General features: G+C 21.2%; 1 protein-coding gene across 1 annotated transcript; it reads right to left on the bottom strand.

Annotated features, from left to right (window-relative positions):
- Positions 1 to 549: 549 nt before the first annotated feature.
- LOC122718565 lies at positions 550 to 17261 on the bottom strand. The gene is made up of 3 exons (XM_043943693.1): positions 17070 to 17261; positions 1330 to 1589; positions 550 to 677 (listed from the first exon to the last, which is right to left on the bottom strand). The coding sequence occupies exons 1-3, from the start codon at positions 17167 to 17169 to the stop codon at positions 627 to 629; spliced, it is 411 nt and encodes a 136-aa protein (XP_043799628.1). The 5' UTR covers positions 17170 to 17261; the 3' UTR covers positions 550 to 626.
- Between the last annotated feature and the right edge of the window lie 442 nt (positions 17262 to 17703).

Raw genomic sequence — 17703 nt, 5'->3', positions numbered from 1 at the left:
TGGCATTGAAGTTCAATTCTTATACTATCTCTATTCTTCTACCATTCTTTTTATTTATATGTTTTACCAATGGCATTTTGAAAGTGGCACTGATTTCCTAAAAAATTAATTATCTTAATTTAAATTATCTTAATTTAAATAATTTAAAATCTTAAATTACATTCTAATATCTATTAAATGTAATTAAGATACGTTAAACAAATATTTTAAGGAAGAACATTTTATTTGTTCTACTTTTTGCTTACATATAATTTAAATAGAATATTAACAATTGTACTTCATCATCAAAACAGAAATCCATAGATACAGAAATAATATAATATAATTTCTGCTTATCAATTTTAAATGATTGAAAATAGAAATAAAAATATTCTAGTTTTATAATATATGTATTATCTTAACAATTATTTAAATATAATTTATTTTATTTTATTTTATTTTATTTTATTTTATTTTATTCATAGAATTTGAAAAACAAAATAGAAAATTATTAAAATTATAATGTAACAACAACCGGGATATTTTATTAAAATATTTTCATTTATCAATTTTCATTTTATGTTTGTTTTCTAAAGTTTTTTAAATTCTTTGTTTCAAATTCAAAATATAATAGAAATCCTATCCGTTTATTTGTTATTAAGTTCCATGTCCGGTTGATGAAGACGATGCGACGTCAACTGTAATTTGAATCATTAATCATTGATTATTGAAATATTATTTTTAATTTTTAAAAATAAAATATAAAAATGAACGAATGGCTTTTATCAAATATTTATATATGATACATTAATCACTGAATATCAATTAAGCATCATTTACATGATATTTTTACAATAATTACTATTAAATCACGTTTTTAAAAGAAATAAAAAGAAGCAAAGAAGATTAGGCTAAAAATATTGAAATAGTGTGGGTTAGGGATCTAATTCTGGTCTGATCCAATCTTGATTTTAATTAGCATACAAGACTATTATGCACAGTGTATAACTTACAGAAAAAAGTGCTGAAGTATATTAAATTTTTAATGAGATTTTATATAACGATAAAACTTTAATATAGTTAAACTTTTGTTATCTGAAACATTTGTTATCCAAAAATTATACTATCGTTCTATTATATTCAAACAATATACAATACTTAGAATCTTTTATATTAAATTAATAGGGAGATAAAACTACATATAAGAAAGAGTCTACATACAACTATCTATATATTATAAAATAATACTAGTATTTATACAGATAAATTTAAATTTATGTTATATTCATTCGTTTTTATCTTTTATTTTTATCTTTTATTCTTTTTAGATAAAATATTATTTAAATATACCCATTGTCGAACGATGAAGGATAATGTGAAAGGATTAAATCTCGAAGAATCTTGACGACTCTGAGAAGGAAGTATCTCTGTCTGTCCTCCAAACTTTTTTTCAGAAACATCGAATTCATTACGCGAATTTAAATCTTCTATTTCTCGATGTCTACTGTTAATAATCGTATCATCATCTTGAAGCATCTTCTCCCGTATATTTGGATCAAATCTCTTGCCGTGACCACCGAAACAGGAATGTCCAAATGCAGAACAACCACCTGTTAAGATAATAAATTAATATTATATTTTCGTGTCACATATTAAATATTATTGATTCCGATTAATTAATAAATATTATTTTTAAATCAAAGTGGAAATTTAGAAATATTAAAAATCTATGTATATAAAATGTTTAATATAAATGTATATATATAAGAAAATTTTAATATTTAACATTTAATAATATTTAATATTTTTCTAATATCCATCTATATTATTTAGGATATCTCATACTTATTATATTAAAATAAATAAGTGTTGAAAATTTACAAGATTTTTTGTAATTGATTTTTATATAAATATAAAAAGATGAAAATTTTTTAGAAAAAATATCGTATATTAATATAAATTTAATGGATTTATTATATAGATTTATTGCACATATAGATTTAATCATATATAATTTATTCAATTAACAATAGATTATATTTTTGTTAACTATATATAACAAATTATTTCATTCAACTAATTTTTAACTTGAAAATATACTATAATATTTCAATATGTTATAATTCTCTACTATACAAATTATTCAAGAACCTAAGTTATATCTTTTTTATATTATATAAATAACATTTTATATTCATCTAAAGAGGCAAAAATAATTTACAAACTAAATTAAAGCTTCATTTAAATCATTAAAATAAAAAGATCGATAAGTTGATATATTTTGTCAATAAATAAAATTTTAATAATCAAAAGATTATTTTTTAAAAAATTTTATATATTATAAAAATAATTTAATTAGATAAATTAGAAAATTTTTAATCAAATTGTTTGAAAATATAAAAGAAATAATTTATGTAAAATATAATGAACATTTTTCAAAAGAATTATAATAGAATATAAGTAAATTAAATAGATTGGTCGACTATAAGAAACAAGATGCTGTATAAAATTTAAAAGAATTAGCATATGATAAACAAGACCATAAAATTTAATTTCACTTTCAAATTTACTTCTTATTTCTTTAATAACATAATGAAAACATAGAAAAACTAAGTAAGCTTTTAAGGGATTAGTAATTGGGTCGTAATAATTCTCAAGAAAAAGTAATACAAAATATTTTATTTCAAAATATTTGAATGAAATTAAATTTCAATAACAAAACTAAAAGTAATAAAATTTGTTTTTAAAGTAATTACAATTACAAATATTAAAATATAATGTACCATATAAAAATTTATATATATATTTATTATGATTTTGATAATTAATAATTTCTGAAACAAAAATAAAATTAACAAATCTAAAATTAATAAAACTTAAAAAAAATTAACATTGTAAAAGGTGACAAATATTATTTAAATAAATGCAAAAATCTATAAAGGTAATAGCATAAATTAAAGCTTTTCAAAGTAAAGTTATATAATCGATTATTAGACGGAAGTGAAAAAGGAGAATGAGTAACGCGTTTTTAATCCATAAGCAGAGAATTTAAAGAATATAAAGAAAAAGAAAAATGTTGTATTCTTAAAATGTAAATGAAGATTGTAAATCAAATGCCATTCAGAACAGAAACTGGAATAATAATAATAAGAATAATAAAATATTTAATTTATATTTATATTATGAGAAAAGCTAAAAAGCTTATAAACAAAAAGAGAAGAGAAAAAGATTCTTAATTGTTTTAATGAGTATCTTTATAATATAAATGAGAGATCCTATCAACAAGTTGTATAACTTAATTAATAATCATACTGAATAATATAACTCGATATATTAATTTTTTTTATGAAAGCAAAATTTATTTACAACTAAATTTTACTTTGTTTTCAAATATCGTATATAAAACTGATTCTATTGTATCAAAATTCTTGTATTCAATTAATCATTATTACAACATAATAACATACAATTATTTATTATTACGATTAAAATGATATTCACATCGAAATTGCACGAATTCACTCATTCTCCATCCACTAAAAAACGCATTCCATGTTAAAGAATAAGTAAAATGCGCCCTTTAAATAATTTAAAATAGAATGGTATTCACACTTTATGTAAAATGGCGAATCATAAATCGAGTGTGACACAAGAAAAAAAAGAGAGAGATGCGAAAAAGAAAAGTGTCGCGAAAGGGCAAAATTAAAAGTCAAATTAAAAAGCGCGGCATAAGACATGATTGATCCACGGTGAGAGAGCGGATCAGAGAAAAAGAGAATTATAACCTTATTCACTCAATTATTATCTGAAGACTGGTTCTAATCGATCAACGATTTCGAGCCTTTTTCCTCGGCCGCATCTTGTTCTTACGTTTTAAAAGCTTCGAAAGCTCTTTAAAGAGGCTCGATCACGAGAGACCTCGTTACCGATAAAGATTATCCTCTTACAAAGCTTTTTATGTAAAGAGATAAATATACAAAATCATAAAAATGATCCCTCTTCCATTTCTCTTATTTTTGGATCAGTTATTTTAAATCAATTGTTTCATGTTGAATTGTGTCTTTTGTAATATTCAAAGAATTTGTCGCCTCCTCCGTCCAGAATAAGGAAAATTTAAAAAGAAAATAAGATAGATTAGAAACCAGATTAGAAATTGTCCATAGATCATTTCGAATATTTATCCAATTATATAGCATTTTCAATTTTTTTTTTAAATTGCAATCTTTTGCAATATTCAAATATTCTTCTACAAAACAAAGCAAGATTAAAAGAATTAATGTTTTATCGCGATGAGATGAATAATTTTGAATATTAGCAAAGAAGAGAATATTAACAAATTACATGTCATTCATAAATTAAGAAATTTTCAATGATAAAAATTCACCGATTAATCATGATTCCAACAATTTTCTCAAAACGAAATATGGCAGTCCATTTAGTAGTAGATTTATAACTATCATTGCATTCATTGTTTAAAAAAATCCCTGTTCGAAAAGTTAAAAAAGACACATTAAATTTCTTTATGGAGACCTTTTTAATGATAAATCGTTTTCAGTCTAATGAGAAATAGAAAATGGAAAATGGAAACATTCAGGCGATATGGCAAAACGTTTCTCTCTCACTTTGTGCTTATGATCGTGGACGAAATGCATTCCACGACTGGACAACTTAATCTGTTGGTTCCAATTGGAATCGCAGTCACATACATCGAGCGTGTGAACGAGCTTGGCAGCTTGCATGATTCCATTATTTCTGGATGAAAGATGTGTCAAATTATACGTACACGTTTCAGCCTGTTTTTATTACTGTTTAACACCTTGATTCATCATGGCACTGTTTTATTCTTGATGGAATTGCGATATTGTTAAATTATTGCTCCTGTTGTTTTCTGCTGTTACTATACTGCTGTTAATGTTGTAATCCGATGTATTCGGAAGTGTTGTGTAATTAACTGTGAGTGTTCCTCCAATTATTTAATATTTAGAAACGATTTATCGTGTTTCGACGTGTTTATTGAATAAATATTGAATTCTTGACTTCTGTTTCTCTTCATTATGCGATTTCTATTTGTATAAATAATATAACGATGAAATGAAAAAAAGCAAGCAGAAGAAAAAAAAAGAAATGGAAACGTCGTATAAAATTAATATCTTATTAATGATTTTAATAAATTAACAGGAATAATCATTAGGAATAAAGTATAAAATTTACATAATAATTTTCATATAATAATTATATAAAATTATATTGGAAAATTATGAATATATTATAATTATATTGTTAATTAAATGAAAAATGGCGGTGAATGAAATATGAAAAAATATGATAAATAAAATCAATTGAGAAAATTTCACATTTTCCTAACAAAATCGATTAATAAATTCGCTGCTAATTTTGGCGCGCAAATTGCACATATTCAAATGTTACGATATTTTTCAATTTATAAACATTTTACGAAGACAATTAGAAAAAATTTAATTGTCTTGGGTATTAGCAAATTGGGTATTAGTAGTGGATATTAGCAAATTATGAATCATAAATTAAAAAATTTCCAATAAGATAAATTTGATGGATTACGCTGATGGAATAAATATAATATCTCATTGCCCAAGATTGTTTGATTAATTTTAATCAAACAAATCATCTTCTCATTATTCAAATAAATAAAACAAACACTCAGTGATTTTTTATACATGATAAAATTTGAATCAATTCAATATTATTCACTTTAATTTTATTTTGACCTTAATCCATAGATTAAAGAGAAGATTAAGTAAATATTCTAAATCTCGTTCGTTATGAATATGAATATTTACAAAAAAAAAAATTTTTTTCAAATATTTACAAATGTATCTATAAAATTTCATAAATATTTTAATACGAATACTTCTATATATCTTTCTATATTACAAAAAAAAAAAAAAAAAAAAAGAATTGTAAAAAATCCCATATAACGCAAGTGAACTATAGAATGAATTGAAATAAAAATTAATTTCAAATTTTTATATATAAAATTCTATCTATAAAATTCATATTTATTAAAGTGTACTATTTTAAAAGTATTTTTAAAAATACTTAACGAATAAATAAAATAGTATGCCAAATTAAAATCGCTTTCAATATCTTTTTTTCTCTCTCTTTTTTTTTTTTTGATAAAATAAATTCCATTAAATATGTTTTCAGAAATAATGTATTTATAAAAAGTACTTATAAAAAAATACAAGTAAAATAATATGCTAATTTAAGATCAATTGCTATATTTTTTTTCTTTTTTTCTTTATAATGAAATATCATTTAAATTTATTTCTAAAAATAATTGAATAATACATTTATTAAAAAATATAAATAAAGCGTGAATGGAAAATCACTTTTGATGTGTTTTTATAAGTGAAAATTTACTCTTTATTTCCAAAAAATAATTGGACAGAATAATAAAAAGTGCCTACTTCCATAACGTATATTAAATTTTCAAAGTGATTTTCACATCTCAGAGTTTCAAGTAAGGTAAAACATCGTGAAAAGCAACAGTAAGGAAGGAATAACTGGTCTCGACCTCGTTGTAGATAGAAATGACGTTTTTCCTGGATCTGAGTGATTTGATAAAAGCGATTCGTTTCTACAAACTCTATGAATCCCTACTGCATTTAAAGAGCGACATAACAATGGATATCTAGTATTTTACCTATTTTTTTAATCATTTTTTTGTAGTATAATCAAAAAATTTCTTATACAATATATATAAATAAAATTATAGTAATATAATAATACATGAATTTAAATATTTTTGTTTATTAAATAATAACTTAATTATTTTATTTATTTTTCTTATTATGTGCTTACTTTGATAAAATAAAATCAATGCATGATTTATTGTATTACTGTACAACTCCTAATATTGATACTACTGTGTTATTTATTTTACACATTTTTGACTACAAAATGAAAAGGAATTATTAATATTTATTTAACAACGCAATGTTCAGAGGAATATTTAAATTTAATATAACTTATTCACAACGATATATATATATATANTATATATATATATATATATATATATATATATATATCTTGAAAACTTTATTAAAATATATAACAAATATATAACAAAAGATATTAATAAACAATATTTAAACAAATTTAAGATATTGAAAATAAATACATATAGATATGCTATGCAAAAATAAAAATATAAAGTAAATTTTAAAAAAATTGATTCTTTTTTTTAATTCCTAATTTTTAAATATTTTAGATAAATCTAGAATATTAAACTTTACGAAAATCTATAAAAAAAACTTTGCTTAAGTTTAAATTTTTATAATTTGAACTTCTAAAGATTAAATTTCATAACTTTTCAATATTTTAGATGTACCTAGAATACTTTATTAGAAAATAATACGAATTTAAAAAAGAAATCATAAAAAAACTCTAATGATTTCAAATTTTCACGTAAACTTGGAACCCTAAATATCAAATATATCACTAGACTATAGAACTAGAAGATTGGTGCAGAAATCAATTTTCCGATAAACTAATTGCAAGAAAAATTACCTTAAATCACGAGCACACTTTATGCAATTATTTTTTTAAAAAAACCGGAGATGTACCATTCATTAATCTCACGATCGAAAATATTTAGCCTGTAATCGATAAAACAGTAGTACTTCGATAAATAACGAACTTGTTGATACGTAGTATTCGCCTGGTAATAGAGATCTAATGATTGTTTCCTTTTATTGCGTAACGAAAGTGCATTCCGTTGTTTTCCAATTTCCAGGATCTTCTAATTCTGTTTAACTGCGTGAAAAGTATTTCCACTTTTTACGAGATTGTCAGTTTTATACGTGATTACCACTTCATTAAGTATATGTAGGTAATATTTTTTTATTATGTCTCGAAACATTTGAAAGTATCATGATAATAAAGTAAGAATGAGCCAGAAAATAAAATAATTCTTTAAATCATTCAAATCATGATGTCCATGTTAAATGTTATGAAAATTTTAATAAAGTTACGTAACGTTTGATATTATTCGATAATTCTGATATCGTTGAAAAAGTTAAATCGATTGTTTGATACAAATCTTAATCGTTCTAACGAAAGACGTAACATTTACCCAATTAAAGGCAAGAGATAAATGAAGTTCATGGTACACCTGGATGAAAACAATGGTTTCACGTTAGTTCGTATTGCAACTAACAATTGTGATTGTTAATGAACCAATCAGATATTCTAGAGAGTAATCAGAAAAGAAGATGATTAGTTATTTGTAACAATCTTTTGATTAAAGATTTCAAAGGAGTAATATGATATTGACTTTTTGATAATCTGCTGAACTCACTAATATTTAATTTTTAGAATAGATGATTAATTTCTGAAATATTTAATATTTACAAATTAATCAGAATACTAATCTTTAAATCAATGATCAAAGTTTCAGATATTATTTATATAATTTTTGACTTCAATAATTTTTTGCTAATAAAATTCTAACCTTTGGAACTTCGATAATAGATATATTATATCAAATAATATTAGGATTCTAGAGTTGAAAATTTTTTGAAGAAAAAATAATAATTTAATTTTAATTAAATTTAATTTTATAATTTTTATAATAAATAAAAGAATAATTATGAATATTAACATAAGAATATTAACAGAACTAATGTAATGATAATATTGGTAAAAAGAAATATTTGAGATTTGAGATTAGGCTAGATACAGTAATATAGGCAAATTATGATTCAACAAGTAGTAGAAGGCCTTTATAGCTAGTGAAGTAGGACAGTAATGATTCAACAAGTAGTACAGATTCAATATAGTGGAACCAAGTAGAATAGAGTCGTTATGATCAGGAAAATGAAACAATTTGATTATAGATATTAAATGAAGTAGATCGATTTTGGTCAGGCACAAAAGATATATAATATTGTAATATTTCAAGGAATGTTATCATATTCTTCAATTTTTATTAGTGGATACATATTATTTAAATTTAAAAAGATAGATTTGATATAATTTTAAATTTTTATAAAAATAAATTTTAATGAAATTATCTGTCTGTAATATATATTATATTTAAAATTTATAATTTGATTCTATCAATGTTAGAAAATATATTTTAAATATATAAATATATAAATATTTTAATAATAAAAATGAATGAATTATAAAATATAATTGTTATATATAAATCAAAGTTGATTTTAGTAATTATAATTATTAATTATAATTACTTTTTTTATTTCTTTCTAAGTAAAATTATAATATTTTTGATAATAAATTTTATTTTAAAAAATATTTGAAAAAACTAGAAAATAAAAAATTAATTAATGTTAAAAACAATTATAATTTCCTATTTATAAAAATCATTATAAATAAAATAATTTGCTTTGCGTTAAGGTAAAATAAGATTAGCTCGTTATAATAGAATAAGTGAGTACCTATTATTGATTCACGAGAACCTATTATAAAAGGCTGTTATTATCAATCAAACCTTATCGATAAAATTATTGTTAAAATAATTTCTTAATTTTTCTAAATGAAATTTTTCATATTCAAAGATAATTTATCTTATCAATTTTTTTAAATAAATTAATTTTTTTATGCATTAATAGTGAATGCATTTCTTTCTAAAGAAAAATTCCTTAAAAATGAACTTCAACATAAAAAAAATTATATGGTAGTTATAAATATTTAACTGTTATAAATATATTAGTTATAAATATATAATTAACATCTTTGAAATGCTAAGAGAGAGAAAGAGAGAGAAAATGAGAAAGAGCTACGAGATTAATAAATCATGTTTTTATGCATAAAAGATGTAAATTCTGCTTGAATACGGTTCTTTTTATTTTTTTATTTAAACCAATTCATATTTAATCAGATATTGATCCTTTTCTACATTCTGAAATATACGAGTGTAGTAAGAGATTACACATATATATATTATGATAAGCCGATATGATATTGACTGTGATAGTGGTAATAGAGTTGGTACAAGATATTTTTGAGTTCATGGTAAGTAAAAATCTTTTCCCATCATACTTTCCATACATCAAATTATCGTGAGTAATAAGATTTAGCCGAATGGAATTGCAACGAGTAAGACGATTAAGGGAAATAATGGCATCTCATGTGAAGTAGGAAATTTTGTTATATTTTTGATCGAAAGTTTGTATTATATTTGTTATATTATGGAAATAAATATATATATATGTAAAATATAAGATTTTAAAAGAAAACAAAACATACATCAAAAATATGTATATGTATATGTCGATGATATAAAGATTATTATGATTTTATTTATGATCTTTTTTAAAAATTTTAGCACTATTCAATCTTTATTTTTTAATTTTTTACTTAATTTTATAATAAATTATTAAGAAACAATTCTAATAATATGATTAAATAAATTTTGAAAAAATAAAGAAGAAAAGTAAATTTAATTAATTTTAACAATATATTTGTCATTTCTATCAATATATCTTTTATTAATGTATGGATAAAATCTATCAATTATTTCTGACATTTAATTCCAAATTTAGAAATAATAATATTTCATATTAAAAGTGAATATATTAAATGAATTTTAAAATGATTTAAAAATAGACAGATACAAAAATATATATTAGCAACAAAATAATTAATATATTAATTTAAATAGAAATTTGTAGATCAGTATGAAATCAATAAATATTAATATTTAACTTATATTTGATCATTTCTATGAATATTTAATTGTTTAAAAAATATTTAATTTGTTATTTTTTCGAAAAATATTATAAAAGCTCAATTCTTATATTCGTTGAATTTTAACTTTTCAGAGCATTTATGAAGATCTGATGAAGTATATTCTCTTTGTAAAAAATTTTTTTTTTTATTTAAATGTAACTTTTTCAATATGATTAATTAAATCTTTTGATCAAGTTGATATAAAATTCACACAATATTTTCTAGCTTTATAATTTAATTTAAAAGTTTTTTGATAATTAATAACTTGTAAGTTCGAACATGTAATTGCATTTCTAGTTTACTATACTTCTCTAAAATGATTAAAAAAATTATAATGTTAAAAATTAAGAATTATTAAGAATTAACATAGCATAAATGTGTTTTAAACTTTCACAAAAACGAATGTCAATCAATTGTTTTTATAAATAAAAATGTATAATTCAATAATGAAAATTAATTAAAATATAATAAAATATAATAAAAAAACAAGAAGTAAAACATTACTCTAACATAATATAAAATATATAAATAATGTAAAATAATTTTTCTTTTAATTTTATTCTTCAAATAATTTCTAGTCTTTTCTATATTTAAATAATTTTTGACAATGAATTAGATAATAATATATACTTAGAATTTTTAAATGATATATTCATTTATTTATCTAGTATGATTTATTTTATTGTGCACTCAAACCATTTGTCAACATTTGAGTTTAAATGTAAGAAAAAAATGAAATATAGAATGTATTTATGAATCTCTATTATTATTTATATTCTTTGTTGTCAATATTACACAGGTTATTAAACATTCTTCATAGAAAACCAGGATTATGTTATTATATAAATTATTTTTTATTAATTTCAAAAAGAATAATAATTATATAAAAGTTTTTATTTTGAAATATGTATAAATCAATTTCATAATTATTTTATTATTTTATATTTTATCATTTTTTAGAATAATCATATCAAATAAATCTTAATTAATACAAATTCAATTGCACATTTCATATTTTATATTATTAATTATTATTTCCTTACTTTCATTACTTTAGAGTAAATTTAAGTTACTTTTAAGCTTAGAATATTAATGAAAGTATTTTATGTCCATCATTTATCACCATATCTAAAAAATTCCAGGAAAAAACAATTATTTAAAAATTCTGAAAAAATTAGAGATCGTATAAAGATATCTTTTTACAAGAGAAAATTATTTTTAAAAAATTTTAGAAAAATAAAAATAATAAATGTAAAAATTAAAGAAAAAGAAAAAAATGTTACTAATATTAAAAAATAATTCGCATATTTTATAATAAAAATAATATATCTTTATTTAAAATATTATACTTTTAACGTGCATTAATTTTATAACTTTCAAACAACAACATAAATAAATCTTGAAATAAATTTAATTTGCATTTACATTTTCTACAATTAATTATTTGATCATACAAATAAATGTAATATGATTTATACTATCATATAATTTAGCAAATAACTTAATATCTACCATTATTACTAATTTGTCTGCAAATTATAATTTTAATTCTGACTTTTGTTACTTTTATTTTACAATATTAAACGATAATGTTATCAAATATTTCCATCATTTAGAAATATTTATTTATTGATATTGTATTGGTTACATGAAACAATTATTATGGACAGTAATAAAAAAGAAATATTGAAAAGGATAGTTTGACTATTATTCAAAACAATAAACAAGTAATTTATACCAATAATTATGTCAATAGAATAAAAATATGTATTAAATAATCATAACAATTCTAGTACATTAGAAAATTTTATAATAATAAAAAAATCAATCGTTTCGTTCCGCATAGCTTGTGTACAATACAATTTTCGATAAATTTGTGCAATCTATCTTATAATAATATTAAAACCAGCGATAATCATTTTTAATGTTCAAATAATTAAATTCTATAGTGTAATTAAAGAAAATTTTTGTCTAAGAAAAAGAAAATATATATGAAAATTTGTTTCATTATTTCTTTTTGTGATATATAAAAAAAAAAATTAATAAATAAAATAAAGATATTAGAAAATTAGAAGAAAAGAAATTCATAGATTAAAAATAGAAATAACATTTAAAAGAATAATCTATCAAATTTCAAATGATGAAGAGAACAAGATATTCACTAATTATTATCAATTACTTGTAATTTATATTAATTATAAATAAATTTTGCTATTATTAATGTAAAAAATTATTTTTATGATATCAATATATTGTAATCAAAATATTACAAAATTGTTATAAAAATAAATAAGATAGATTCCTGTAAAAGAAGATGTCACGTGTTAAAACACGTGATATTGAAAGAATTGAAAGAATAAAATATTCCTGAAATTAATAGCATATTTAACTGAAAATTTTCAATTTTATATCAAATTCGAAGATATAATATTTTTAACCAATATCATTTTTTTTAGAAAATTCAAAAATTCTCAAATTTCAGCCCATTTGAGAATTTTCTGAGCTATTTGAAGAAATTCCAAAATTCCCTTTAAACTCATTTCATATTTTTTGTATATAATTTCTATTTAAACTCTGTTTAATAAATATTGAATGTAAAAAACATTTTTTTTATAGTAAAAATTTATTATTATTATTATTTTTTTTTTCAAAATAAAATTTTCATTTTCCTTCATCTTTTTCGATTCACATTGATCAAAATGGTTGTCATTAGCCGCGATTCACTTAAAACTGAGAATTGAGTTGATCGAAGGAAATCCACGATTAATTAGCAACGGAAGTATCAACAAATATGAACAAATCCAATTACGCACGAACACCGAGGGTATAATATGAAACTGTATGGTGTTCGTTCGTATCTTTCCTACTCGTCAATTTTTACGTAAGTTCAAACTGAATTTTTACATTACATTTTACGAAACGAAGAAGATAAATTCAACAAGATGGAAGCTTCTCACGGTAGAAGTTGAAAGAGAAAATATCAAGATTATAAGACATTTTAATGACAATTAAATGATAAACATTAAGATAAATATTAAAAAATTGAGATGAATTAAATGAAATTAAAATAACTGCATTGAGATGATTAACTAAGAAATTAAAGTTAAAAAAAGAAAAATTAAAATATTAATGAAAATATGAAATTGATTATATGTAAATGTAGTTCTCAAAAAAATCAACTTGTCGATGATATTGCAATAAGAACTTTTAAAATTATTATTAACAAAATAATATACAAATTAGTTAATAATTATCTAATATTTTTCAATTTTTAAACCTAAATAAATATAATAAATATATCAAAATAAATTATATGAGAAAATGAAAAAAGATTATGAGAAATGTGAAATTATATGAGAAATGTGAAATATTAGTTGCATTAAATAAAAATATCAAAAATTTTCTTTTCGTTTATAATTCTGATCTGTTTCTCATTTTTGTTTCAACCTATATAGTATGCAAAACCATGTAGTTAGCTTAACAGATCAGGTATTTAGTTCGATAAACTAGGTATTAAAGTCAAAACAAATGATTATACCCATATTATTCTATATGAATGTTATCGTTCCAGTTAAATTATGAGAATGTTAAAACTCAATGTAATAAACACATCTTCATTTGAAAATCTTAGATACATTAATTTTATTTTAGAAAGTAAATGCAATTAATTAAAATTTATTCATTTATTTAATTATAATGCTTTAATTATAATGCTAAAATTATAAATATTAAAATTTTTCTTAGAAATAAATGGTAGGTGTTTTAAGATTTTAGAATTGATTTTTATATATAAAAAATCTTAATTTCTAAATATATTCTTCTCATAATTTCAAAATGCCTCGTATTTCTTCCTACATACTAATTTACATACAAAAAGATTTCTAAAAATATTTTTCTGAAATCTCTAAAAAAGAAGAAAAAAATCTCTAAAAAAATATTTCAAATAATATATTATCTATTTCTATAATTAAAAATTTATACATAAAATAATTTTTAAATACATTTTTATTTTCAAAATACTAAATATTCCTTCTTTACTTTCAACAAATACTTTCTGAAAATTTAAAAATCAATCACATTTCTGATTTCCCTCGTTGATTTTTTTACTATTCTCACCCACATAACTTTATACACACATTCTTTCTTTTCGATATCTCATTCATTCATTTATAATCAAACATTCGGATTAATGCGTAACATTGAGTGGATAATCTTTGTTTGCCATCACGATGGAACTAATTTAAGTTCAGGTTGCACTGAACAGCCGAGAATTATTCATTCGATTGCTCTTAGAGATCACACGCGACATAGAATGAAGTTTTTCTTAAATCAAGTTCCCTATCTCCTGCAAGGAAGGAATATCAAAGGTTTCACGAATACTATGCACCTTTTTTTCATTTGATACATGAGATCTGGCAATAAAGTTGACAAAACTAAAACTGATCGCGATAAAATTATTATTTTACTTGTTTATTTGCTGAATATCATTATGATTATCTTCAAAATACTTCTTTTGAAAAACTATATATTGATCTTATCTATTCTTTAAAGTAATTTTGCAAATTGTTTTATGAAATTTAGAATTATATTACTTTTGATGTCATTATTGGCATCAAAATGTCTTTCCTTCAAAAGTTAATACAAAGACAGAATTAAAAGTTATTCTGCAAAACCATTTCTAGAATTTTTTTGAAATATAGATAATACATTATCATAAATTTCCAATAGGAATAATATTCAGCAATACAAAATTCTAATAGAAGTTTCTAATTTTAGTTAACCAACTTCATTATCATTGTATTATCAGAATGATTTTACGTGCAAATCAAAATGAAAGAAATGAAAAATTCTTAAATTTTATTATTTAAGAATTCGTTTTTTCAAAAGTAATTGTTGAAAATACGATTTTTATCGGTTTTTGCTCGCTAAACGGGCGCCATGATTCTTTGCAGGGATCAACAGTTGTACAATACATTGAATCATGAGTATCTTCATTAAGCTTTGACTGGAACAAATTGGATTATGGAAATGTTCGCGAATGTCTAATTATGATCTATGTAAAAGCTAGAAAATTGATTATGACAGGAAGATATTGCAAAAATGGAATGATAATGGAATGGTGGGAATAGTATAATAAGAATTAATAACTTGATTGATATTTTTGAGTTTGTCATTATTTTGTTTGTGCTACTTTGAAATAAATAACTTTTAATATATAATTTTGTTAAAAAAGTTTTGTTTAAAATCGATTTTTAATAATAAAGTTTCTACAAAACTTTTCAGATATCCTCATTTAAAAATCATTAAAGAAAGTTATTTGAATATAACTTTGAATTGATAATATCTTAAATTATTTAATATTTTGATATTATGTTAATAAAGAATATAGATGTATAAAATAATCTTTATATATTTTTATATATTATATAAAAAAAATCATTTTTATTAAAATATATTATAAATTATATCATATTTATTTTTTTAATATATATATAAAGCTAATATATATAAAGCAAATAAAATTCTTCTTAATATAAATTGCTTTTAGTAATGACTTTGTAAAATTTTATTTTCACTTTTATCTAACTAATAATAAAATATAAAAAGATGCATTAAATTGCAATAATAATATTTCGAAGAATAATATATAATTTTATGTTTCTATTAATTTAAAAATACAATACTTATAGATAATAAATAATACTTTTATAAACTTGTTGTGAAAATGAAGTTTTAATTGTAATGTGTTATTCTACGTAAAAATAAAAAATTTTAAACTTGTTATCTTGAATCTTAATAATATTATAGAAAAAATAAGGCTCAAATAAATTAATTTTAATCTTTTAATATTTTTTAATTATTTATGTAATATGTTATGTAATAGTAAAATAATATTAATAATATTATACATCAAAATTTTTATCAAAATATTTTACTTCACATATTCTTATTCTTCGAAAACTCATATTAATAATATTAAATCAATTTCAAGCGAAATAAATATTTATTCGTTAACAATTGCAAAATTCTATTATTCGAAAGTGAATCTCGAAATTGCATGTTCTAAAGTATTTTATTGCGTGACTAGTTTTCCCATACAAAGATAAATTTATTTGTGTCTTTGTTAAAAAATAATAATACAATACATCCAAAAATATTATTAAGAAAATTTATCTTTTCAACACGAAAAAATAAATTTTAAGAATAATTATTATCGGAAAAATTTTGTTTTAAAATAATTAATAATAATATTAACAGGTTTGGTTTTTTACTAAAAATATATTTTCCAAAAAAAAGTAAATAAATAAATTTGAATAATATTGAAAATTAAATAAAATAAAAATATTACTCACGTTTAGCATAAGAATTATCGGTGAAGGAAATCAGGATTATTAGCGCGCAAATGGACGCACAGACAGATAGTGGAAGACCGGAAGTCGCATTGTTCTTCATTCTGGTTCTTCTTGCACCCGTTCCTTACGAGTAATAGGCAACTGATGGATAAACTAAAAGAATCCCGATGCTTTCTCGATGAGCAGGTGGTTGTAAATGAACGAAGGAGACGTTACGAGGTCCTTCTTTTACGGGAGCGGAAACCAGAGTGGCGCAGCCGAACATTGTCGGGTCGAGCATGCTGACTACGCAGATACTGTGGGTGGTGTATGATACCGGTCATGTACAGGGTGTTGATATATACATTGTAAATGCAAGTTGATAAAACTTGTTGAAAGAGATGTAAGTTTGAGAGGCATTTAACTCGTTTGTCAGACCGAGTTTCATTACACGTACTTTGTATACTTATAATACGTATGTAAATATTCATAATCGTGTTGCTTTAATATAATAGATTGTTATTACAATATAATTTAAAATGATTAAAATTGAAATAGTATAATGAAAATAATTATATATATATATATATATACACACAATTATATTTCTATCTGAATAAAAATCAATATAAATTTTGTCAAAAATATTTGCAGA

Source organism: Apis laboriosa, unplaced genomic scaffold (genome assembly GCF_014066325.1).
Source record: "Apis laboriosa isolate Shangri-la unplaced genomic scaffold, ASM1406632v1 scaffold64_cov150, whole genome shotgun sequence".
Classification (NCBI taxonomy): Eukaryota; Metazoa; Arthropoda; class Insecta; order Hymenoptera; family Apidae; genus Apis; species Apis laboriosa.
This window is presented reverse-complemented; position numbering and strand designations above follow the sequence as displayed.

Coding starts and splice junctions, on each gene's coding strand:
- LOC122718565 (XM_043943693.1), bottom strand. CDS start 17,169: ATGAAGAACAATGCGACTTCCGGTCTTCCACTATCTGTCTGTGCGTCC. Junction 1,590..17,069: donor CGATAATTCTTATGCTAAAC/GTGAGTAATATT, acceptor TTATCTTAACAG/GTGGTTGTTCTGCATTTGGA. Junction 678..1,329: donor CCTTCATCGTTCGACAATGG/GTATATTTAAAT, acceptor TTCAAATTACAG/TTGACGTCGCATCGTCTTCA.